At 37.3% G+C, this 27,431-nt stretch overlaps 1 protein-coding gene across 1 annotated transcript in view; it reads right to left on the bottom strand.

Moving 5' to 3' along the window:
- PARD3B (par-3 family cell polarity regulator beta) overlaps nucleotides 1-18,477 on the bottom strand; it is a 372,170-nt gene extending 353,693 nt beyond the window's left edge. Inside the window, exons 1-4 of the mRNA XM_014306667.2 lie at nucleotides 18,460-18,477; nucleotides 17,802-17,892; nucleotides 16,345-16,379; nucleotides 14,142-14,243 (exon numbers count right to left, since the gene is read on the bottom strand). Of these exons, the coding sequence (XP_014162142.1) occupies nucleotides 14,142-14,243; nucleotides 16,345-16,379; nucleotides 17,802-17,892; nucleotides 18,460-18,477 (246 nt within the window). The remainder of the gene's footprint in view (nucleotides 1-14,141; nucleotides 14,244-16,344; nucleotides 16,380-17,801; nucleotides 17,893-18,459) is intronic.
- Nucleotides 18,478-27,431: the final 8,954 nt, after the last annotated feature.

Raw genomic sequence — 27,431 nt, 5'->3', positions numbered from 1 at the left:
TTTGCTAACGTGCACTTTGTATTTTATTTCTTGGATTAACTACTACTCTCTCCAAATAATTTACTTTTCCAGGTTGTGTTTATACATGAGACTCAATAGTATTCTAGCTGTGAAAGTGTTACTTAAATAGCCATTAAGTGAATGCTGCTACTATTCAGAATAACAAAATAGAAGCTGTTATCCAAAAGGAGAAATTGAAATTCTTCACTCCTTTAACAGTTACTATAACCAGTTTGCAGGGAGGAGGCACAGAAATAAGAACTACAGTGCTATACAAGGACTACAAATAAAGCCAGTGGGTAGTTTCAGCTTCATACAAGATCTGGTAACTTGAAAACTAAATACACCACACATGGTGATCAAAGCTCCTTATATAATACATTTCATATCTACCTTCAGCAGTTTAGCTGCAATGTCACAAAAGGACAGCAAAGTACCTTAAGACACCTAATTCCCGTTGCTGCATTGTTTGTCCATCTCACTATCATTATTCCACACTGACCCACAGGAACTTCTTGATCATACACATTTTTTCCTTGAGGCTTTGACTGCTACAGGGAGATATTAGATGTAAAGGAAAGTTTTGGAAAAACCTTCCTTAAAGGCTGAATATAAAACGATGTAAGAAATGTCTTCTAAGAAAAACTTTCAGAAGTGTTAATATGAAATGCATTAGCACCATATAAAAGATTCCTCAGATTTTAAACACGTAAAACATTAAGATCAGGAAAATCTCAGTACTCTGAAATTCAGTTCTTTGATTTCTTATCAGTCAGTAATCTTTGTGTAGTCCCAGGAAGGCAAGCAGTCATAACTTGAAAGTGCCACTGGGTCAAGCTTAACCTAGTAGCTTAAGCTTAGGACCTCAATCAACAGCAAATGAAGACATTTCTTCAGCAAAAGAAGAATAAGTCTTCATCTTCTCTAACAGAAGTTCTTCCAAGAAAATTATTAGCAACTTGATTACATTAACTTGGTTGCATGATCTACCATGGTGCATTTTATTATCCTTGAGAATTACACCTTAAAGTTAAAAATGCATTGGAAAAGGTGTACTTTTAAAAAAACCTAATTACTATAATTACTATAGCCTGCTAAATAATTACATAAGCATAGAACTTGAGTTCATCGAAAAGTTAGCTCTTATTTTGTTTCAAAAAGCAAAGATAACGTGAAATGGCTCTGTCAGGAAGATAACCAAAAAAATCCTCTATGAAATGAAAACTATCTAGTTTTAATTAGTAAAAAATCACAAACCACATAAAGAAATGCAACTCTGCAAAAACAATGGTATAATGCAATGTACTATTAGAATGCTGTTCTAGGAAACCACATAATGCACATCTGTACTTGGCTAGCTGTTCATGCATTTTGACTATTGCTAGTCTTCAACTCAATTTTCAACAAAAAGCAACACAAAAAGCATCCACAAATGAAGCTTCAACCAAGGTAAAAACAAATCAATTTCATTTTTAGAACTACCCTTTGCCATATATTGTTTGCAATTCTACATCCTTTTACAAACATAAATGTATTTTAAATAGACGGGAAGTAAGGGTTATTATTTTATTCAGCTACAATTATCCTGCAGTGCTTTATCAAATGTTTTTATCCTAAGGGCTCTTCTGGTACAGGAAGCCAGGAAGAACAAGCTAAAGGTAGCCTAGATGTCCTAAATTCTTTCCTCCAGTTCCAGCATTCTGTCCCAAAAGAGGGAACAGTACATGACAATCTCTCAGAAGTCTGCATTTCTGCAGCTGCTCTGTGGCCACAGGAGAAAATGTGTCACTGCTTTCTGCTGTTACCTTAGGTGGTGAACTAACAGCAGAAAGCACTGGCACAGTTGCACTCACAGTTCTCAGCCTGGTCTTCCTCCAGGAACCCAGAAATGTCTGTCCTCCTCTGTGAGCTCAGTCCACCACCAGCTGTTCTGGAGAAACATTGCTTCCTTCTCCATGACAGTCCTGTCCTCAAAGGCAATGGTAAGCCTACTCTAAAAACCATGTTTAACATCTTTGCTCTTCACACCACTTCTTTCACACTTGTACAAAATGGTTCCAAACAACAAGTAAATTCCAATGATTCTTAAGATTCAGGCATCACATGTTGATTCTTGAATCTGAGTGATTTGCAAAACCCCTTATTTTCAGATAACATGGTAAAGTCCTGAAAGCTGCAAACCCTTCAGACAGGAAGAAAATATTGTTGACTTTCCTTCTTTCCAACAGCCACTTTCAGTTATATGAATAGACAGGTATACCACTAGAAAATAAGAGTTTGAGCATGAGCTAAACAGAAAACAAACTAGACAATCAAAGATATATGTAAAGAGAAAAGCATCATCCACTACTGAACAACAAAAGTAAACTCAAGGAATCATCTGGCATCCTTTGTGGATAGTTTTGCTACACAAACCAGAACTTAGAATAGCCTTTGTACACTTCAGAACACACACTGCCCAAAACTGTTAGCATGTATTCAAAATGTTTTTCTTATTTCTGCTTCTTGAGCTTGTGACTTCTGGATTACCTGGCACCTCTCATAACAGGGAAGGAATCTTCAGAAACAACGATGTCGTCAAATGTCTCAAAAGCATCTGGACTAAAAAAAGGAAAGACTGGACTACCAGCCCTAAAACAATGAGAGAACAGCTCTTAATAGTTTCATCCGATCTTGAAGAAAAAAAGACTCAAAATCTCTAAAGAACAGTTACATGTGAAGTCATTATTGAACAAAATCAGTAAAAGGGCTTGTAGAAGGTGTCAGCACAGAAAACATTATCATTCTAGAAAGTTCAGAGTATTTTAACATTACATCTTTTTTTTTTCAGCTAGACTACTTACTCCTGGATATTTCTTCTTACAATATTTTCCTGACTGCACATTTTTATTTCAGGAATTTTTTGTGTGGTTTTTTTTGCTAATTAGCCGAACTTTAACCATGTAGTGCCAGCATTATACCTTGACCCTTAAATATGTAGTTGTGAATAATTTGAATTTTTTTTACTGAAATTCTTGAACTACCGTTCCATCTGTCTTTGCAGAAAGAAAGGAAAATCAAAATCCCTCAAGACTTGATCCTTCAAATTAATCTAACTCAATTTTACTATAAACTCCATTGTCACACAATAAGAGAACAAGAAAGCATTAATACTGAACAGAATTATTAATTTAGGTTGGAAAAGACCTTCAAGATAACAGAATCCAAGCATTAACTCAGCACTGCCAAATCCACCACCATGGACTTGGTGCCACATGTCTAAGTGCCACATCTACACACATTTTAAATACCTTTAGGGATGGTGACCAAACCTCTTCCCTGGGCAGCCTGTTATAATGCTTGACCACCCTTTCGGCGAAGAACTTTTTTTCTAATATCCAGTCTCAATTTTCCCTGGTGCAACTTGAGGTTATTTCTGCTTGTCCCATCACTTGCTACCTGGGAGAAGACATTGACCCACCTTACTACACCCTCCTTTTACAAAGGTGTAGAGAGAAAAAAGATCTCCCCTGAGCCTCCTTCCAGGTTAAACATCCTCCATAAAACTTGCAAGCAGTTTATAAACACAGTCAGTATTTTGGTGCTTTGCAGAAGATATTTCTAAGCTTTCAAAAAGATAAAGGCATATTCTTTTATTTCTACACCTTCTCAGAAGATATTTACTGTACAACAGGTATATTAAAGGCCTATATGTCTCTATCCCTACAGCCTTTCACACACATCAGCCTCTCCACCCTGCCAGGAAGGAACTAACTCACACTTACTTGGCACTTTCAATAAAAGTCTGCCATGCTTCAGCCACAAAGCTGCCTCCTGAGCTGAAGTATGGAGCCAGTGCCCTTCTCTGACTTTTGAAGTAAGACTAGGGTAGACTTGCTGTTAAACTCCATTTTGCATACATCAAGAAGTTGGCACATGTTTGCAAGGTTCCATGTGTGCATTTTCAAAGGCAATTTACCATGTATTTTCCTCAAATATGGCCACTATGCCCTAAATAAAAAAAGGGTTGATGACTGAAACCTGCACACAAGAACTGAGCTGGTTTTGCTTTAATACTTGTAGGAGGTATTTGCTTTCACAATAGCAGTGGTATTAGGCATCTCCCTAGTACACCAACCCCATTACAAATTGTTTGCAACTGCTGAAATATAAGTAAGATTTCTACCAGTGTCTCAAAACTTTAAACAAGCTTTAACTTTCTGGAGAGAAGAGACACAGGACTTAAAAGAACAGAACTTGATACAGGAGTTGTGTACTGATCTAAAATAAGGAAACCTTACTATACTGAAGCATTTTCCCAAAACTTCGGAACCCAGACCAACATCAATTCATTGGGCCAGAGCATAGTCTAAGAAAGAATGGAATACCAATACAAAACTTCTCCTTCACCATTGGGAAACAAAGTATTTCAAAGTGGGTGCTTAATTCCTTGTACTGAAAGAATCTTTGGAGCCCCAACTGTAAAAGGGAACAAAAACCCATTCCTCATTCAATCTAAATAGGACATGTGCCACAATAGTATCATAAATAGCTTCAGTTGCAAAGGACCTTTAGAGGTGATTTAAGTCAACCCTGCTGCCACAGACAGGGACATCTTCAGCTACATCAGGTTGTCCAGAAACCCATTCAACTTGACCTTCAGTGTTTCCAAGGAGGGGACATCTGCCATCTCTCCAAACACCCTGCTCTAGTGTTTTAGCACCATCACTAAAAATGTTCTTCCTTCTCATCTAGTCTAAATTGGCCCTCTTTCAGTTTAAAACCATCACCTCTTGTTCTATTGTAACAGGCCTGGCTAAAAATTTTGTCCCCACCTTTCTTACAGGCCCCCTTTATAGTACTGAACAGTTGCAATGAAGCTCCTCAAAGCCGCCTTTTCTCCAGGCTGAACAACCCCAATTCTCTCAGCTTCCAAAACATATCGTAATTGAACCCCTATGTGGACGTATTTAAGAGCTCAGCTTACTTCATATAGCAAGACAATCCACCAAATTATCTCACCACCACAAGGCTACAGCATTTTACAATGCATATTACTCCCTTGGTAAGCATTAACATGTGTGTGCTTAAAGAGACTTAAGCATCAACACGTGTATGCATAATTCCAAATATTTGTTACATCAATGAAAATCACTAAGAAGGAGTAACTCTTCCACCAGGTTATGCTTACACAAAGAGATATTAAGCTTCTTTTCATCAGGAAATCTGAATGTTCATTCAGTTCATTGTGGCCACTTGCACTTAGAATGACCTCCCTCACTCCCTCCACCCCTTTCATTGTGCAAGGAACAGAAACCAGACAGCCTCACTTGTCAGACCACCAATTAGCTACAGTACTTAGTGCCCAGATGACAAAACACATTTTCAGGTCAAGAGAAAGTGTCACAGCTGTACAGCTCAATACCCCCCAAAAACTAAGAGATCCAGGTCCCAAACTTTCTGGTTGCTCTGTGTTTTTAATATTCTGAAGAGTCAAAATACAGATCAGATAGAGGGATCAAAAGAACACCAAACTAGAAAAGCACAAGTTTACATCAAGAGAAATTTACATGAAGAGAAATTTAACTCCAAAAACCTCCCATTTAGCATTAAAATGGAAAATCTTATTCCAAAACTATCAGGAATTTTATTAGTGTCACAGATCCACTGTCAGAGTTATTTAACTTTTTTAAAATCTGAAACAAGTAATGGAATACTTATCACTTTTTGGAAAAAAATCTGGTAGTTACAGATGTTCAGAGAAAGAGTTCACAGTTCAGAATGTTCAAACACAAACATTCCACTGGAAAAAAATAAAACTGAGGAGTCCATCTGGTAGCAACCTTCATGCACACACTACTGCTGAAGTAGGTAGAGCTGAAATAAGCAACCATTGCAAGATGTTACAAGATATCTATTTTAAGAAAAAATACATTATACATCACTAGATTTGTAAAGGCTTATAAATTCTTCTAGGACAAACAGGAGGCAAATTTATGCATACAGGCATCATGCTACAGCTCTAAGTCTATAAAACTGAATTTTCTTTAACAACCTAAGCAACATCTGACCATGTATCTGTTCCTAAAGTTACGAACTTATCTTGAAGCATATTGCTAGACCTGAAGTTTATAACAAGAATGTTTCCAGTAACCAGAAGCACATGATAGTGTAATTGCACACCCCAGAATGTAATACCGCACTTAAAAAATGGTTATTTCAATGATTACACTAATGAGTTCTGAACTTCCAACCCATGTGCATACAGTTTCATAATTACACAGCTTGAAATCCTCATCAGCAAATCCAAATGCTCCTGAAATCCAAATCATTTTATAATCTTGAATAATGCATGGCACCTCTGCAGCAATAAATTAAAACAAATTTCATAAAAATGCAAAGCTTCATAATCTGTATTCTAAAAGACAGTGCATTACTAAAATAAAGTGTTGCTTAGTAAGTATTAATGGCAGTGGTTTGTTGACCCCTCCCCCTGGTATTTACAGTTCAGACCCTATGTCAGAAATAAACAGACTAACTCCTACCAAAATATCCTTTTTTATATGTATTTATATGTATATGGTGGCTCACAGCATTTCCTACTACAAAGACTGAAATCAGACATCTGTTTCCTAAACAAGTACTGGCTCAAAATTGCATGAAACTTTTTCCTCCTGAAAAGTGTGAAAACATGTTTTTAAAAATAGGCTGCAGCTTGACTGGTTTACATATTATTTTGTCAATAGCAAAAACAAAACTCCATCTTAGTTCATCGAAGGGCCAGCAAATCAAGGTCTACAGTTTCTCTATAAGAACAACCTCAGCCCCAATGCCTTTCTTTTGTTTGATTGATTTTGAACTATTGATAAACCCTAGACAAACTCGGTGAAAATTCTGAGCAAGCATCAGTGTTGTCCTTTTGAACAAGTCCAAAAGCCTTGTCAAGATGAAGTCATTATTACAATCAATGAAAAATCATAGAATGGTTTTGGTTGGAAGGGAACATAAAGATCATCCAGTTCTGTCCCCCTGCCATGGGCAGAGACTCCATCCGCCAGACCAGGATGCGCTCAGAGCCCCATCCAGCCTAGCCTTGAACACTTCCAGGGATGGGGCATCCACAGCTTCCCTGGGCAACCTGTGCCAGTGCCTCACCACCCTCACATTGAAGAATTTGCTCCCGATATCTCATCTGTCTCCTCCTTTACTTTAGAAACCTTCCCACTTGTCCTGCCACTATCTGCCCACATAAAAAGTCTCTCTCCGTCATTGTTACCATCTTTTAGGCGCTGGAAGGCTGCAATGAGGTCTCCTTGTAGCCTTCTCTTCTCCAGGCTGAACAATCCCAACTCTCTCACCCTGTGTTCACAGAATAGGTGCTCCTTCCCTCAAATCTACTTCGTGGCCCTCCTCTGGACCCTCTCCAACAGGTCCACATCTTTCTTGTGCTGAGGAATCCTGACCTGAACTCAGTATTCCAGACTGAGTCTCATGAGAGCACAGTAGAGAGGGAGAAATACCTCCCCCAGCTTGCTGGCAATGCTTCCTTTGATGCAGCCCAAAAGGATTGACACTCTGTTTTGTTCTTGGATTTTCTTGTGTCCCACATTTCCGTACCTTAAGGTGCTAACAAGGATAAAGGTATTATTTAAAATATGCCCTTTTTAATACTTCCCTTCCTTGTGGACATATGATCTATTGCTAATCATCAGACACCTGAAGTCTCTACTGGGACTCCCCTGACAGAACAGAAATGGAGCTTTTATTCACAATTCTGTTTTGTCTCTGTAACTTCATCACTCAGAACTAGATATGAATATTTAAATAAACAAATACTGTCAGCAATAACAATTTCATATCCTAATAACTCTGATTATTGGATATAACAGCTGAAACACTACAAAGAATTTACTCCACTTCTTCGTTGTGTAATTTAAACTTTGAGCAAATATGTTCATGCTGTATTATGCTTTTGGAGGTTGTAAACATGCTATTCAGAATATAAGTTGAATCCATTTTCATTTTTGGAGTTGAGGATTTCAAAAAAGAAGGCATAATTAGTTATCCTTTTGCTAATAAAATTTTAAGATTTCTGGGTACCTGTAGTATCTCATTACTGAAATCACAAAATAGAAATACAAAATCAGAGGCAGTGAGGAAGAGTCACAAACAGTTACACATATTCTGGCAGGTACTAACCACAACTTTACAATTATAATAAGGGGGGGAAAAAAAACAAAAATGCATTAAAACCAAATCAAAGAACAGCAGGCCTTACACAGAAGTTTTGCCAAATTTCTGCAAGTTTATTTTCCTCACATTGATCACAACAGGCTTTTTGATCTACTAATCCCTTGGTTTACCTCATTAACAGCAAGGAACTAAACATCAAAATTGGCTGCCTCTTAACACCCATTTTCCCAAAAAGGCATTCAAATTTACAGAAGCATAACCAAGACACTGCCAGAAGCACCAAGTGTCACAAGTCTGAAGTGTGTATTTGCTGCAGCCAGTTCAACAGTTAGCAAAAGCACATGCATTAGAGCAATAACAGCCCGTGGTATTAACTAACAAAATGTCATAAAACATTGTGTCAAAGCCCTAGTCCACAGCAATATTAGCCACCTTACAAGGAAGAAAAGCTGTAATTTTTTCTTCTTTGATTCTTCTTTCTTTTTGATACAGATTTTATGAAAGACACAAATCATCCAAGTTATAACACACCATTTTGAACTATCCTGTCCATTGCAGACTTCCAATGTTGCCTCCATATCACATGAAACTAACAGCATCAAACTGCTTTCTGTGCTAACAGACACGTCTCCCACATTCTAATAGAAAAGGGATTTTTTTAAACTTCTCCAAGGGAAACTTGCCCAATATGCAGTAATTTGTAAAGGAGTCTACATTAAAAAAAAAAAACCACTGCAGCATAAGCTTCAATAGGTAAAAATTCTCAGCTGTAATGAAGTCTCACATCTCTTCCTGTTTTTCCCAAATAAATACAATATACTATTATACAACAAACTGAAGAATAAAAACCCCTCTATTCGACACCCTAGTTACCAGAAAGTTACAAAACCCTGGAGAGTTCAATTACACTCAATTACTTAGAAGTCTAGATTTTGAACAGCTTTTCTCTAACTTAAGTATCCATTATTTGCATACTATACTATATCATATATTTGAGAATCAAGCCATACAACAAAAAAGCTGCAAAGCATGACTTTTACAGGCTCTGCTGACACACTGGGAGGTAACTTAAAACAGTATTGAGGCCTCTGCCACCTACATCCAGGGGAAGCTTTTAAAGCAGCAATGCTATAAGTCCATGTGAGGAGAAACTGCCTCTGAATACCCCAGCCCCTTATTTAAACTACTGAGACTTTTCTATCCACTAGCCCCCTTCTCATGTCTCACTTAATGTTGCCATTTTTCATCTTGATGTAGAAATTTTCCTTATCACCTCACAGTCTTCAGTCAGAGCTTCTATATTTACCTAAGGGTTAGTGTGGCTCTGATTTACTTCTCTTTCATAAGGAATTTGATGGCTGAATAGATTTTTATTGTTTTGTTGAACAATCTTCTCCAAACCAGCCTCACACTTGCAAAGTCATCACTGAAACTAAAGCTGCCTGCAAAGGTTTCTGTCTGAAGTAGGGCTTCCAAGAGCTACTTAGCATCTGTGACAAAACCTTCAGCCAGATCTTGAGCTTCTTATCAGGAGCATGCATGGGCCCAATAGCCATTTGGAACAGCCAGCAGCTGATTTCCCTAACATTAGGAGACCATCCAGGAGACCTGTTTTTTCAATATTGCATTTCTGCTGTAGTGAGCTGAGAAGAAAGAATTCATTGATTTTCCTATTTAATATTTCATTAAATGCTAAGCTAAAATAGATGTCTGAGCTACACTTAATTCATACCATTTACCTGATATCATCATTAGAAACACTTAAATGACAGTTGCAGTCACTACAAATCTTGATACAGTGTAACTATTTCAGCATTCCATTGACGTTGCTTTGTGTCCTTCAAAAGCTTCTGGTGCTGTTAAAAACCCCTACTCATCTATATTTAACAAAGAAGATACCCAAGAAAAAACTAATTTCTAAGATCATACTGTTACCCTGCTATTTCAGTGTCAGCACACTGCCCATCACGATGACTTTTTTTTATTCCTTCCACTCCTAAAAAACCACCCCACACCACAAAATATCCTGCACCATTACCAACAGAGCTGCCAACAAACAAGTCTCTGGAGAGCTTAACGCCACATCACCTCCTAGGATGACATGCCTAATCTTTCACCATCAGCACTGATTAGAAAATGTACCTTTACAAAAATGTTCAGCAGCTTTGTTGGCTCAACTGTAGCTACCGCAATACTGCCCTTGCAAACACAGTCTTAGAAAACAACACCCAAGATATCCACAAAAACCAAAAAGTACCAACCAATAAGAAAAAGATACAGAAGCAAACAAACAGATGAAAAAACCCTGCAAAAGAAAATCAAAACAACCCAAAAAAACCCCAGCACCCTGACAGCAGACCACCATCTCCTGCTTCAGAAGGGCTCTGCTGAAAAAGCACACCTGTAAACATGCTTTGCTTGTATTTAGTCCTGTCAAAATATTAACACATATATACATATAAAGTTTGATAGAAGGTCTATTTTCCCTGTAGACATCTACATTTATTCAGAAAGCAGAACTGTTCTGATTGAGGAAGCTTGTTGTCCTATAAGCAAAGCAAGTTTTAACTTAAGACAGGCTTTCATTACATCTTCTTAGCCTCCCCAGGTGTTTGCTAGTATATGAAAACATGATTCCATATAAACATCAGCAGGAAGTCTAGATGGTTACATTAAGTTGATGCATTTCAGACATGCGCCAAGCACAGGGCTCCATGTACACAATGCTATGAAAGGAAACATTTTGTACTCTATCTTTTACACAGTAAAGAAATTTTCTCAGAACATTTTCTCGCTGAAGAGTTCATTTCAAGTGGGAAATCTGTTAAGAACAGTATACAAAGAGGACTCTATTTATAACTTCAACATTAAAATCAGACAATTTAAATAGCACGTTCTTATTCAACTGACAAAATTTGGGGATTTTAATTAATTCATCATTCAGAATATCAGGACATGAACCAATTGCTGGATCATGTGCTGAAAACAAGCTATTTTAAAGCTATTCTACAAAACTATGTCAACTAGCTTTGGACATCCAATTTAGGTCACAGATTATTGCTGAGGCAACAGCAGCAAGAGAGACTCACGGCCCGCAGAATTTCCAAAGCATTTTCACATGACATATTACCAAGCATATGTAATACTAATTTAGATTTGTTTTATAGGCAATTAAAAAATGACACTCTGTCCAGCATAACTGTGCAGTTGACAGCTGCACAGTTGAACTTTGATTAACCTGGAGTTCAAGAGGAAGTCAGGAAGTTAATGTAAGCAGAGCTCAAAACCACTGCCACTCCCAGTGATGGGCATTACACATTCCAGTGCCATTACTTCAGGGTTGGAACTTCACCATTTACTCCATTTTTTGGTCCCCTCTCATTCATTCACTAACCCACCACAGCACTTGCTGCTTATCTCATGAGTAGCTGTGCCTCCTTAACAGTCTATTGTTAAGGACTGTCAAAAGCTTTTGAAATTCCAAATAAATTATATCTGATAGCACTCTCCCTGTTTTGTTGTCACAGTGAAAGAACTCAATAGATTAGCAAAGACATTTTCCTCTGAAGAAACTGTGCTAATTTACTGCTATCGAAGTATGATCTAGAGCAGATTATCTCTTCAAAAGCAGCAGCGTTTCCTCTGCCACTGAAGAAGAGTTTGATGGTAAGCAGTGCCAAACACACCTTTGGTTAAAGGCACTGAGGTTAAGTGCAAGCTTATTTTTATAGAGAGTGACTGATTTAATGTGAAACTATGTCACTGGCTTGGATGCACAGCAAAGGATCACAAGGACAAGGGAGCAACAAACCCGTGGCCTATTCATCTACTGCATATACAGATAATCATAACCAAAGACAAGCAGATCACAGATAAACGTACCAAAAATTCCTTCATCTATTCAGGGACTTTAAACACCAAATAAGATAGCAGGCCAATCTGACCTGAGTATCTCCTCCCCTTTTTTGCAAAGCTTAAAGATCACCTAGTAGAGATTCTCAGTGTGAAAAAACACTGGTGAAGGCTCAAAGACTAACAGGCCACAGTAAAGCTATCAAAACTATTTGTAAGCCTTTCATAGGGCTGGTTCTTTGATATCAGATCACATCAAACTTTGTAAGCAGGTAGTATGGACAGCTCCTTACACATGCTATGGCCCAATTCCATTCTCAAATGAAAGAATTTTTCAACCTCTCAGACTAGCAGATCCCTTACAACATTCTCCCTTACTTTAATCAAAAAAATCTGATTTTTCTCTGCAGCTGCTCTGTTCAGCAAGTCTCTTATCCCTGTTTCACCAAGCTACTCTGAAGAAAATAAGATGACAGTGATACATCCCCTGTAATTGAGATATCAAAGGAAGAGAAATTGAGGAGTTTGCTGTAGTCCTAAACCACACCAGACCACTTCAAAGAGTAATATTCAAGTTTCCCAGTGAGTTTTCCCTAAGGCAGCCTCAGAGCCTCACTTAGCACTGTCATAACTGAGGAAGCTTAGACCCACAGCTGTGACCTAGAAGCTTATTCAGCTACACATACTCAACCAGTGACAGCCACTGAGAAGGTATAGCAAAGGCTCTGGTCCCAGGTTAAAAACTACACGGCATATCAAATATTCTGCACATTTCCACAAGAGCTCCTTTATCAGTACTTCAGAGAAAATCCTGGGTAAACGTACTAATTTTTGTTAACTAATGAGACCAGCAAAACATTTCTCCTTGATGTAATATCTCATTTTATGACATCTTATGCTTTTGGTTTTATTCTTTATACACAGCTGTTCAATTTCAGAACTCAATCCTTTTGTCTCCAAACACTCCTGAAAAAAAGTCTTAAGATGCCTTAAGTATACTTTCAATAAATACAGACAAGCAAGAAACACAAATATGATAAAAAGAATATATAACAGAGTTCCACTGTTTTTACAAATTCCCACACAAACCACACTAAAATGACGCTGAAGTACACCCTAAACAATTTCCTAAGATACAAAGAAGCAGTATCCCATTAATCATAAGCAAAATGTTCTGCTTTGTATTAAGTCATTGAAGAATCAACACAGCATACAAAACTAGCAATTCTGTTTGCAATATAGTAAATTATTTTTTAAGCCATCAAGCATATGGCACTTTAAATAGACAAAGCAATTTGTCTAAAAGCACAGGTATATCCTATATTTAGATGTTTGGTTTAAAGCCATTATTTTTTTTTCTTCTGATTTTATGAAGAAAAAAGAAAGATAAAATCAGCAAAGTTTTATAAATACCCCCCTTCTCTATGCTGAATAAGTCACTAGTAAGTTTCCCAAAATTATATTTTTCTGACAATTGAAAATAAAATTAAAAGAGGTTTCTCTGCAGTTACTACTACCCAGAAAATAAATTTTATTTTATTTGAAATTTATTTTATTTATTTATTTTATTTTAACTGAAATTTAGAGACTCACAGCTTTTAAAATGAATAAGCAGCCTGCTCAGACTTTCACTAGCAAATCATAAGAACTCTTCCCAAAATTTAACAGTTCAAGGAGCTGTTCTTGTCATCACAGGATTTGTGTATTTTGTCACACTCAACCATGACATTTGAATGATTCTCAAAAACTTAATTCCATGCAAAGGAAGAGATTATAGAAGATATTTTACATGGCATTTATTTTTAAGTGGCATAAAAAAGAAAAAAAATCTTGTAAAAACCACATTTTTCAAGATGGTAATTTGAATACGGAAATAAAAAGAAACACAACTGCTTGAAAAGGTTAAGCCCTAAGTGAACCCTGCTAGGCTTCTCTTCTCACTGCTTGGGTCATATTTCCCACTCCGCCATTCTACTCCAGAAGGGGAGAGTTACAGCAGTTATGGGCAGATGTGTTTAAGAATATTTAACATCCATTTCACCTGCCATAGATCCAAGAAATGAGAAAGCAGCATTTGTTATTTGAGAAGACACATGACATTTTCATACAAGCTTTACCTTGTCTTTGTCTTCCACAACATCTGCCAGCACATCATCTGGGTCCAGGATTCCTCCATCTGTATACTCCAGGTGGTGAATATTTACCCAGGAAGCTGGATCCTGTAAGACAGATACAAGACTTCTTAGCCTACCCTTGCATGATTTCAGTGCTATCAGACATAGCAGTTGTGTGCCCCACTTATTTTCCACTTAATTCCCTCTTAGATTGGAGCCACTACTCAAAATTGAAACTGAGACCAAATGAAAACTACAAACAAAAAACAAGGCAATACCTACAGAACACTACACAGATTAAAAAATCCTTAAAACTTATATTTTTATTTCCTAATCAATCTTTATCTAATTTGAACAATAAATTTAAAACAATAAAAAACTCTTTTTGTTTTACAATACTTTAGAGATAGAATATTTTGGTTATTATCAGCACAAACAAATAAATAAATATATATATATGAATCAACATGCACACCTCCTGACAGGTTGTGGGGACATGTACCCATATATTTTTAGACATATAAAACACATCCATCATTTCTTTCTCTGAGGAGGCAGATAATCCTATTGTGGCAAAAAATCCCAAATGAATAAGTAAATTCCAGTTTGCTTTCACCAATAAATACTCTCAAATTCCAATGCAACACTGTGTACCATCTTAACAGGGATCAGATTAATTCTCCAAAACTAATGCTTTCTTCATACATTATTAACTCCTTCACTTCAATAACAAGGAGTTCAGCCACTGACCCTGAAGCCAAAAGGCTCCGAGTGTACTGCTCAACAGCAAATTCTCCCTGACAGGAAATCCAAAATGAGAGAGCAGACACACAGCCTGTAGCACTGGCCCCAAACTATAGCAGCTACCTGTGTACACAACTTCCAAGTGGTATTTATGGCTGAACTGGCTTAGTTAAGACTTATCCTCCTAGGACCAGTTCTTGTGGTTTAATGAGCACATGGCAGCTCAGTGAGTCACAGTGATGTGTGAGTACTCTGAGCTATTGGCACTGATGAACATTGCATCTGCTGCAGCACAATGAAGAAAGAAAACACGCCTGGTTAGGATTATAAAGCGTATTTGAGTCCTCCATCAAACATTATGAAGAGTGGCCAGAATATGCTAAAATTAAGGGCCAGGAAAGGGACATGCACACACATAGCTTTGAGAAATGTTTCAGAAATGGACAAAAAAAGGATGACAACTGACGACCTGCAACTGAGGGTTAAGTGTAACTAGATACAGTACAGCTGCGTAACAACCACACAATTAAGCATCTAAAAGTATTTCAATATGTAACATGTCCATTTAATCTCTAATTTACCTCTTACTACAGTTATTTCATTTTGCAATGAAACCACCCATTTGTGAAATAGCAAATGTTTGTTCATTCTAGGTATTACAAAGTTTAAGAGTATCAATTAATATGCTTTTTCCTCTGCAAAGTGACAAAGTGTGGAAAACTATTATAGCCCAAATTTCTATCTTTAAGCCCAGGGCTCAGGTATTTTTACCATAACCATAAAATTCTAAGATGTAAAGGCAGAAAAGACACATACCTTTATGCAATAAATAAGCAAGTTGAGATTATACAATTTACCTAATGCAGTTACCTTGAAAAAAAGAGCATTAGTTTGACCCTACCAATAAAATTAGAAAATATGATACTCTAAAACCAGAACACATCAGTAGCTACAGATGTTCCTCCTGAACCTTTTAACTAATGCAACCACAAACTTTTAATAGGTAACAGCATTAAAACAGCATAATTGAAAATCACTCCTCTTAACTGGACAAACTTCTGTGGCTAACCTGTTTGGCTGAAGATACATTAAAACCTGCTGTATTATGCTGTTGAAGTGTTAAGAATAAAGCTGAAGTTAAAAAATACACAGGTGATTAGAATACTTTGCTTTCAGTGTTCACTCCTATTTGTGATTCGGTAACTGTACCAACAGAGATGAGTCATTGAAACAGAAACAAAGGAAAAACAAGTGTAAAACCCTCTTGTCCCAATAGAATGATGCAAGTTGGCAGGACACAAGCTCATGACACACAACCGCCCTAAACTACATTAAATTTAACAAATTCTTAACCCTCTTTTACTTTGGGCCACAGCAAAAACAGTAATTTAATTATTTTTATTAGTGGCAATATCAAAAGAACATCTCAAAGTCTCAAAGAACAGAAGATGCCATTCCTCACCAATCTTTTGGAACAAGTGTAGCCAATGTAAGATTCTTTAAAAGAAAACAATGACAATTCACACTGAAATACAAGAACTAAAACAGGACAGGACTCACAGTTTGTTTTGAAGAAAAATACTTAATGGCTTAGACACATACTGTGACTCAGGTACACACAGTATGAGCACACTACAACCTTCAGTTCTCAAGGACTTCCCAGTTACAATAACCAGCATAGACTAGAGCAAGACTGAATACTTGCTACCTCAAAAACAAAAATGTGAATGGCTTATATGAACTTCATCCCTGAAAGTTAAAAACCCATGCTGGGAGCAGGGAGCTTTTCATAAACTTGTTTGATGAAGCAAACAGTAACTACTGCTGGATAGCCCAGGTTATCATCCACATAGTCACAAACCCACTCGGCCATTCAAAAAGATTTCAAAGTCAGAGAACATTTTCTCTTCTTTCAGTGAACTCCAAACACTGCCATGCATTGGATACAAAGTGTCCATACAAAAAACAAACCAACAACAAAAAAGACCAAAAAATCAACAACAACTAAAATCTATATATCTGTTTGTCTCTTCTGTGTGTCTTTGCTTGCACCAGGAGTCCAGATAGCTTCACTAAATAAAACATTAACATTTCAGAAAACTCATTACTTAAAACAACCTATTAACTGTCGTCCTCTTATTGCAAAGGCTCCCATACCTTCTTGGTGATTTCTCATGGACAAATCCTTGCAGCACTGACTCCTTCTTCACTGCACAACCAACAAACTCCATCTTTCTTCACTGCACAACCAACAAACTCCATCTTTCTTCACTGCACAACCAACAAACTCCAACTCTTTTGTAGCACTCGTCTTCGTATTGGACACAGCTGTGGCCTATTAAGGGCAGGCCTGCTCCTAATCTTGGTGATTAAGTACAGCTGCAACTCCTCAGGTGTGAGACTACCTTCTGCACTATTTTCTTACATTCTATCCCTCCACAATTAACTACCAGCAGACATAAAAGTTGAGTATCTAAAGTTCCAAACAGCACTGTATCCACATGCATATGCACAAACTCAAATTTTGCACATTATTTAGAGCTCAAAAGGAGTAGAACAGGTTCAAAATATAACCATGGTACACCCAAGAATCATTATCAGAGAAAATGAAACTTGCTCAGGAAAAGGACTGTGCTATTTTAAGGTTCTTATGCTTTACTATGATAGAACAATCAAAAGGGGCATCAAGAACACTTCAGGTTTCCATGTGTTTTAAAACTTCTAGGCAGGCGATAGATTGCCTTTCTAAAGTAAGAGTAATTTTATAGTTCATAAAGTATATGACTGAAAGCCTTGCAAAACAGAGCTTGCTGATTCTACAGTGCCTCCTGAATGGTCCAAGTCAGAACCCAGTAACAGAGATGACAGACTGTGCAAAGGGTCAGCACCAGACAGCTTCCAGAAAATAACACTTCTTACCTGCTGAAAGCAGCAAATGCTGGATGACACCCCATTTTTGATCAGGGAAGAGATTAAGAACATACTTACTGAGAAGGCACTTGCTGAGAACCTAAGAATTATAAAGGAAAAGAAGTCTAACAACTGTATTCTAAAATACTAGGACAAGTTTTGGGGTGGTTTTTTAGAGGACTGATTGTTGTTCCTTTAAGTTTCTCTAGCTTGAGATTGAACTTTTAGTCTAATGAATGACAGTGTCTAGAACGATTCTTCACCGTATCTTCTTAATCACCATCATTAAAATTTTACATGCTTAAAAAGAAATACTTAAGTTTTGAAAAATAAAAAAAGCCTCTTGTAAAAATAAAACACTAATAGAGCCTGGAAGCTCAGGGCAGCAATCAGGTATGATTACCTGATTCTATCTGTGCTCCTAAATGCTCTCCTGTTAGAAAGTTCATCTTGAAGAAAACACAAACTACGGTTCCAAAAAATCCTAGGATCACAAGTGGGGAGAAGCTCTCTCACAGCACAGTACATAACCCCTAGGCAGGAATTCAGCTGAGGTACAAACTTGTAACAATCTACGTAAAGAAGACGTATGACTAAGTTACCTGGTATAATTCATAACAGCACTTGGCAAATGAATATTGAACAGTTACTCTGATGTGCATTTTACCTTAGGGCTGCAAGTCATGTTCGCGTTTAACATCAAGCCACTTAAAAGCTGTTTATCATCATTTCCTTTATGTGTGGGAGAACACTTGAGGAATTACTATGCAAATATTTACCAAATGTTAAATTAAAGCCAGGTCACACAAATGCACAAGTGCAACGTAGGCAGAGAAGTGACATAAATTTTAAAAAATGGGCTTGACATTCTTTTTGTCACAGAATCCTGACTTAGCTGTTGCCACCTAATACAACACCATCACTGTTCAAATAGTCTAAAACAGGTTCAAGAATTCTACACATTTATTTTCAGTCAACATACACACTCAAATGAAAAACCAATCCATTTATAATTAAAGCACTCCCATTTATTGTTAGGTTTTTAAATAAATCAATAAATTCACATTTTTTTGTATCAGAAAGGTGGAGTGCATTCTTGATTCTTTTTGTTCTCAACTCCAATAGAAAAGTACCAGTCTCCTTTTCTGAAAGCTAAGCAACATACCTAATAAATGTTACAATCCACACTGGGTATTTCTGACTATTAATGAACAAGAGAATCCAAACAAGTTTAAATATGTTTCAGCTGACCATCAATAAAATAAACACCACCACTTAATGATTTCACAATTAATTATTGTTTGATGCTGTATTTTGTTCTGCTGTGCAGAACACATAAAATTAATAGCAAAACCTCCACTGGAATTTTGAATTTAATATAGTAACAATGAGATGCACTTAAAAAAATCAGACATAGGACTGACTTAAAATTACTCCTCATGCTGATATTTCTGAAGTACCTCCACATCAATGCTTCACTAGAGCAAACAGACTTCAATGAAATACAGCATTAAATTGGAAATCATATATGCCTGTTCCACATACACAACAAGGGAATAAATGTTAGGTCAAACTTAGGGGAAAGAGAGGCCTCTGGTCATACTGTTTTCTGTCACTTAGACAGTAAAAGTAAAACTAAAAATCCCATAATCATAAAATATTTTCTGATAAAGAGATATTTTAGGTTAAGGTCAGTAAGAGAGGTATTCTACCCCTTATTTTTAGATTCTAAACTGCAATGTGATGCATTACCTCAATATATTAAGTAGTATTTAATGATTTCTATAAGCATTTTAAGGCTACACAGTGTAGCCGCATTAGACAGCCAAACAGCACTAAGTATTAGTTACTCTCAGACCACAGCTTGGGGAGCAGAGCACAAAAAGCAACTTGGAGAGGAACATATGGATGAGATTGGTCACAGCCTCAACCCTGATCTTGAAATCCTTCTCTAAGTTTATCACTGAATTAGAAGAGCCTTAAGCATTTTTGCTCACCAAAACCACCTCCAAACAAGCCTGAAACGGTACTTTATTCAAATTTCACCTCAACTGCCACCAACAGGGATGTCATCTTCAACTGTAGTAGAGATGGGGCTCTGTTTTTACAGCAATATGAATACTGAATTTCCAAAATCAAGAGCTGATCACAAAGCAAACATTGCACACTACAGACTACCACAATCTGGAGCTGAACATTTAGAGCTCAGCAACAACATAACATGCATGCATTGATGTCCTTGTACAGCCTAAGACAAACCCAAAGGAAAAAACCAAATGCCCCAATACGCATCACACCCCATCCTTACAGCAGGCAAACAACCACCACTTCTACTCTCTTCATATGTACAAATGTAGAATTGTATCATTGCATACAATATTGTAGGTTACGGACATAACATTTTTGTGGAATAAAAGGAGCCACAAGAAGTTTCTGTAAGAATCAAAGATGAACAGCTATCTGCGCAAGAGATGAAGTCTGTTCCAGACGTTACTGAATGCAGCCATTCCTGGCACAGACCTGACCTGAATAAGCCTCCCTGTATGAAGTACATGTGTTTAAATCATACACACACATATATATATATTTACACACACACACTTGGAACTGAGTACAAATTAGGTCTTCTTTTCACAAACTCCAAAAAATAGAGATAAAGCAATATTTAGGTTTCACTGCTCAGGAAGCTTCCAGAGTTTAGTTTACATTACACATAACAGAGGACATTACAAGTTCATATTTCTAGGTATCACTGTTGAAAAAATAAATTCTTACCTCTAATTAATTACATTGTCTTTATAGCATAACATTAACCAACACATTTTTAACCCTTTCCAGTTAGAAATTCAAAAGCAGCAGAAATCTTCAAGATAATACAAGGAAGAGAAACATGCTACAACACAGTGAGATAGTAAAAAAAATTCCTTGTGTATTTCATAGCGCTATTGTTCTCCTTCACCAACACTCTGACTCTGCTTGTATTAGAAGTGAAAATGCTGCAAGATGCTAGAGAGAAGATAAAACTTCTTTATAGCCTTCTACCAGCTGGAGTGACACACATTCTCTCAAGTTATTAAATATTAAAGAAAGATCTATACTGAGTGAGCTCAAGGACATAAATTAAAGCTGAGGCAAGGGCAAAGGACAAGGTAGTCTGCTCTGAGAGAAACTACTTTTAAGTATCCAGAAATAAAGCTACAGAAAACACAGAAGGCCATACAGCAGAAAGAGTCTTAGAAAGGCGACTGTAAGGGATGCTTCCTAATCTGTCCTCCAGATGAAATAAAGTACTATAAAAATAAAGTCGCACAGGAAAGGATCTTCGGAGAGGAATTCACCCTGAACTGGCAGGGTGATAGGGAACAGAAAGAAGTACATTGCAAGCAATCAAACTTGTGAGTACATGGAAGACAAAGCTCTTCCCTTTTCACAATAAATTTAGCAGGTCTAACAAGCTTTCAAACCTCATGACAAAACATGATCACAAGAAGTAACGCCAGTCTAAGTTGTTATACCCATGATGCTTTGCTTCCGAACAAAGCACACATTTTGATTTTTTTAGATCAGTTAGGAAGTTTTCTTCACACAGTAAGATAACACAGAAGAAATTTTACTCCTAAAAGGAATAAATTAAATATTCAAGTATGAGGTGAATTAAAGATTATTTTCTTCAAAAAAACCCAATTTCTCCTACTATTTAAAAGGATCTCTTTTCAAACTATAGTAGAGGAAACTATTCCCTGTAAATAAGCTATTTAAAAAATTAAACCTCATTCTATGTATTTTCACACATACTAAATTTTTGTTCAGAGTCATTCATTTTATCTATTAATACTAGTTGTGGAAAATGTAATCTTCCCTCAAGCACTTCTTTTTTCCAATCATGATGAGATGTGATATAGCCAAATGGTAGGAAGTAGAAAAGGAGTTCTGAAAACACAGTAATTTACATAAGATCACTTTAAATATTCAATTTTTAAAGTTTCTGTCTTTGAAGGCACTAAAAACTTGATGTCAAAAGAGGAACTCATCAGATCGGGTCAGCAGAGAAACATTAATCTTTGTCAGAAACATTGAGTTTATCTCAGAGCACTAACAGTTTTTGCACAGTCTGGTCACACTGCCTTGCTGGCCCTTAAGGATGGCAAGAGCACAAAACAGACAACCAAACAATTCATGCATGAAGCCAGTGGACTACCACAGATTTGCGACAAAAGCAATCCATTACCAATCCCGAAAAAAGCAAAAAATCTTCTCTTGCTCTTCCCAGGCAAAGTGAACAACCAAAAAGCACAGCTTCCTTTTAGTCTTTGAAATGAGGCCTAACACAGCACAAGTACAGCTCACCACCAGCTTTATCATTGACATGCTAAATGGTCCAAAACACCATTAGTCAATCCCTAGTCACCAGAGGGACCCAGAATATTTCTTGATCTTTAGCCATATTCAAATTATTATGCTCTGAGAAATTAACAGGACCAAGTATCACCATGACTAGAAGTCAAAACACAACAGCAAGGACTGATGATCACTTCCTTCTGTCTTCATCTGTTCTCTTCACACCACCATATACCAAACTCCATTTTGGAGGTATAAAACTCATCCTTTTTGCACTTTTTTCCTTCTGATTCATTTTCATGCACAGTTAACACATTCCTTGGGAAGACAAACTCAAAACAGGTACTGGTTATAAGAGCCACCTCGTTACAGCAGGATGAGCTTAGATATCTAACAGCTCTCAAGGTCAAGATGTGAGCTACAAGGAACCTGGTACACAGGTTATATACACAGTCGCATCTGTTAAAAATGTCCCAGATTATACTTGAAGATAAAGACCCTGACCTAAGACCCTAGTAGACAAACCACAGAACATGAAAACAGCGGAAGTTCTTCACATAGGCTATAAAAACAAGGGAAGCACAGTGAAAAGGACCCTCCCACTTGAGTCACTTGACACTTGCATACTGTAGGTCACAGCAGAAGGAAGGACAGTGAGTCTCTTCTGGCTCTCAGAGATAGTTTTGGCAAAGAGGGATTAGAAGATTTCTTGTCCTTTAGCCATCTTTAAATTATTATGTTTTGAGAAATTACTAGGACTATGTACTAACAATAAAATCTTCATTTTCCACAAAGCAGAGAAGGTACTTCACTGTAATCAGAAACGAAAAAGAAGAGAGAGTTGACTTATCCTGACAGTTGAATATGCAGGGGAAAAAATACCTATCTCCCATATTCAGTCTGAGGAAGAAAACAGAAAAAAACTGCTCCTAATCCCCCTATCATGAAATTCTGTTTGTCAGAGTACAGATATAGAAATCTTTTTGGATTTATATATCTGTACTCTGACAAACAGATTATTTCAATTGACACTTCAACTTGTCCTTGACTTGAAGCACTAGAACACTTCAAAAATAAGAGCATTCTTATTTTATACTGGATCTGCATGAAAAACCACTCTCTGGATATAGCTGTCTGAATATTACCTGAATAAAGCAGGATGCAGAGAATATATCAGCAGAGGATCACATAGCCCACCTTTACATTACACTCCAACATTTAAGAAGACCGTGTAAGCCTGTTTTAGTTTTACAAAGAAAGCTGGAGATACACATTTAGACAGAGGTCTACACACTGCACTTGAAACAACCAGCCAAAACCTCCCCTTCAAAGCCTCAGTTAAAAGTGGAGCACACTGTATGCCGGGCACTGAATCCAAAACAACTACACAAATGTAAGAATATAAGTACAAACTGATCTTCAGTTATCAACTAAGAATATCCTTTAGCTTTTCAAGTCCATTAGATTAGACAGCTTCAACAATGCAGAAACACAGAAGACTCAACCTTGTGCAAATTAACACAACAATTCCAGAACAAAACACCTCTAAATAAACCTACAAGATTTGAAGGCTTACCTTTCATATCCCAAGTCCTCCATGTCAAATATTATCTACAATATTCAGAGTAGTATTGTTATGTTAATAAGCAAACTGCTTCTCAGCTCCAGGCACCTGGTGAGTAATTAATTAGCACTGCATCTGGCTTTTTGTTTGATTACCTAAAGGTAACGCTGGGGGGGCTAAAGACCACAGCCATGATTTCTTAAAATTCAACATTAAGTGGGCGGACAGAACTATAAAGCTACTCCTTCAAACTATCTTCAAACCCTTCAAACTATCATTTTTCACATAGAAATGAGAACGGGAAAAAACTTAAAGTAAGAAAGGCATGTGTGTAAGAGGAGCGTGTTTCAGAAGTGAAGTCCAGGTTAAGTGAGTGAACAATCCTGTTATTCTGCCAACAAAAACTGATAATCCTTTAAATTCAAATCATTCAGTACAGCTACAGATAAAAACAATGCTGGCTGCAAATTAACACAATTCAAGTCTGTAACAAACTCAGCACTGAAGGATACCAGATCTTCAACAAAAAATGATAAATGATTCGCATCTCCAAGGGCACCCAGCACTTCAGCACTGCATCTAGAAAACATCTAAGATTGTTTTGTTTACAACTGTTGGGCCTTTCTTTGATAAAGTGATTAATGCATTTGCAGCTGACACAGGACTGCTTATCAGAAGCAGCTGAGAGCTTCAAAGATGTGATTGAGTAACACCAGACTCTAAACAAAACTGAATACAAATGCCTGTAAGACAATGCAGACCAAGCATGCTGGAATCCTGTCAAACTTTTAACATAAACGGAGCTTTAGATAAAGGTCAAGTGAAAAAAGAATTGCAGTAAACTATAGGAGCATATCCTTAATTCCTCATAGAAAGCCATTGGGTATTTTTGGGAATTCCACAGAGAACAGCAAGACTTTTCTGCTGGAGTACCACCCTATTTCCTGCATGAGTCAATCACCAACCAGACACTGGGGAGGAATTTTGCCAAAGACTGTCAGATTTGTAGTGTCAGTAGGAGGAGTCAGACTACCACTCCCTTCTCACACATCCAAAGCTGTTCCATTGCAGAAATGCACCAATTACCCCCGGCACCACTGCCCATATCAACCTAATCAACTCTCCCCATGGTACCTCCTAGCAGGCACAGCTCACTGCTGTCCTTATAGAGGAGTTAAGTGTGGATCTGGGGTCTGTTTCCTCACTCAGAGAAAATACATGACCTTCCACAGTACATTCAGTGACTGTCTTCCAAAATCAAGCCATAAGGAACAATTGTAGACCCAGTGCTGTAGAGATGCTGAGACAGCCAGGGTAGTTTTAGATTTTCAAAGCATTAGATGTAAGCAGACTCCCTGTGAGGCAGAAGTAAGTTCATTACAAATGAAAACAAAAAGGGGAAAAAAAAAAAAAAAATTTAAAGGCTGGTAGTGAAAAGTAATAGACTCAAAATTGGTTGTGCAGGGAGGGAAACAGAGGGGTTTAACCATACAGGTGTTGGAGCAAGGTTTGCAGATCTGTACTAGAGGATGCTGTAAACCTATTTCCTTCTCATGTGAAACACTAAATGAACCAGATTCTCTCCTCCCTTTACTTCTCAGGAGAAAACACAATTGGGTCAATAATATTCTGAAGGCACAACTAACAGTCAAGCACTGCCTAATTCCATAAAGCCTAGTCAGCTTCAGTGGTTCTGACCATTGTTTGAAAGAAAATAATCTGTAAGTTTAAGAAGTAATATAAATATTTAGCAGTTCAATATTACACTGTGGGGATTATTATATAATCTGCCATATTTTGTGCTGTATTAATAAAATTCATATCATCACAGTACAACATGGGTAAGTTTTAGTATTTAAATTCCATGATACAGCAAATATACCTGGTGAACAGCTGAAACAACCTCTACCTTTAAATATATTGCCAAAGCCAAGCAATGGAACTGGATGAAACCCAAACAAGGCTCCTGAGAACACCCTTCACCTGACTGATAAACAGAACATGCCAGAATAATTACATCATCAAAACTAAATGCCATATGCCTAACCTCAACGCATGAAGGAGATTTTGGCCAGATAAAAAAACAGTGAAGAGAGTGAGATTATCCACTTTTTCATTGAAATTTAATGCTACTAATTAAGGGTGCATAAGGGTTTGCCCTGCCCTTATCCCAAAGGGCTGCTTTCTTCTGCTATTCCAAGTGTCTTCAGGAAAACAATCACAAAGGAGCTGGAAAGAAACATCTTCACAGGTTTCAGAGGAAGAAAGAAGGCAGCACCAAAGTCACTGCAAAACAACTAACAGACAGGTAGGTCTAAGTGGGTCAAATACAACATTTAGCCCAAATGTGAAAAATGACACCTGAGGCACATGTTCCATTTACTGTTTGGTAGTAACTTTCTCCAACCCATAGGTTACAATGGGGTCACATGGAAATAAAACCCTCCTTACACAAGTTTAATCCAGCCAGTACAACCCCACAATAGAGTAAAAATGAAAACAGCTGGTAAGCAAACTTGCTCAAATGCTGTATTTGCATATATTTTGCATCAGTCCTGAGATGCCATTACAACCTTCATTTTCATTTGCAGCTTGATGCCATCCATCATTGATGATGAGGGCAATTTACTTTTCAGTCAGCTACCTCATTCATTCTCTTTGGGCTCCAGAACTGTACCCACATACATTAGTTCCACATATTATGCCATGCTCAAGCACCAACAGAAATAAGAAATAAAATTAAACAAAGATCTACTGAAAATGCCTATAGCTAGGTGGGCATAACATAGCAATTACTCACAAGAATGCTCAACCCTAAGCATGTTATTTTGGCACAATGCGCTGTCAATAGAACTTGCAGAGTAACAGCTTCCTTCTCAGTCAGGGATGATGGGATCTGGTTCCCAACTCCCACACACAAAAACAGGTAGAGAGCTGGTTGGTGACAAGTTCAGCCTCAAGATGCTGAAAGCTTTGCAGCAAAGTAATTGGACCTACTTCCACTAAATTTTATCACCATATTGCAGTGCCTGAAAATGAAAACAGCACATGCAATGAAGCAGTTCATTCTCTTCTTTAAATGGTTACTAAGGACATTGCCAATGTCAGCTAATAAAAAAAATATAACATCAAAATTTACTGGTCTAATGGACACAAAGTAAGTGATTTAGATTCCTACAGAACCTGCAACAGTTTTGGCTGCATTATTAGAAAGATATCTCTTACACTAACTATGAATTCAGGTTCAAAAACAAAAACACACAGAAAACTCCAAGAAAAACCGCCTGAAAATCCATTAAGTGCGCATCAGTTTACAACAGTATTTAACAGTTTGATCATTAAACTGTAGCTTGTATCTTTCAGTATGAACTCAAGCATCATGAAAACACATGATTCAACCTCACCACTCAAAAGTTAAATCTAGCTTTTTTCCTCCCAGTCAAAAGGAACTCCATTCCACAAAGCCTCCTTCATCAAACTTTTTCTTGCCAGATTGCAGAATAGTATTTTTTCAGTAACAAGAACCACTAGCATGAAACTTATCACACACAAGATGTTTCAAAACTGAAGCAACAACATTTTGCAGAACATTAGCAGTCCACTACAATCTATTTCAAAACTACTTTGGTCCGCACCAAGGCATGCGGAACTAAGACCCTCACTGTCAAGTCTGCTTATGAACATCAGCACCCTGGATTTTGCTACACAATCAAGCTGGGATTTTTTTTACTCTAAAA

This window comes from Geospiza fortis, unplaced genomic scaffold (genome assembly GCF_000277835.1).
Source record: "Geospiza fortis unplaced genomic scaffold, GeoFor_1.0 scaffold112, whole genome shotgun sequence".
In the NCBI taxonomy this organism is placed as follows: Eukaryota; Metazoa; Chordata; class Aves; order Passeriformes; family Thraupidae; genus Geospiza; species Geospiza fortis.
Note: the sequence above shows the minus strand (reverse complement) of the source record. Positions and strands in the feature narration are given on the sequence as shown.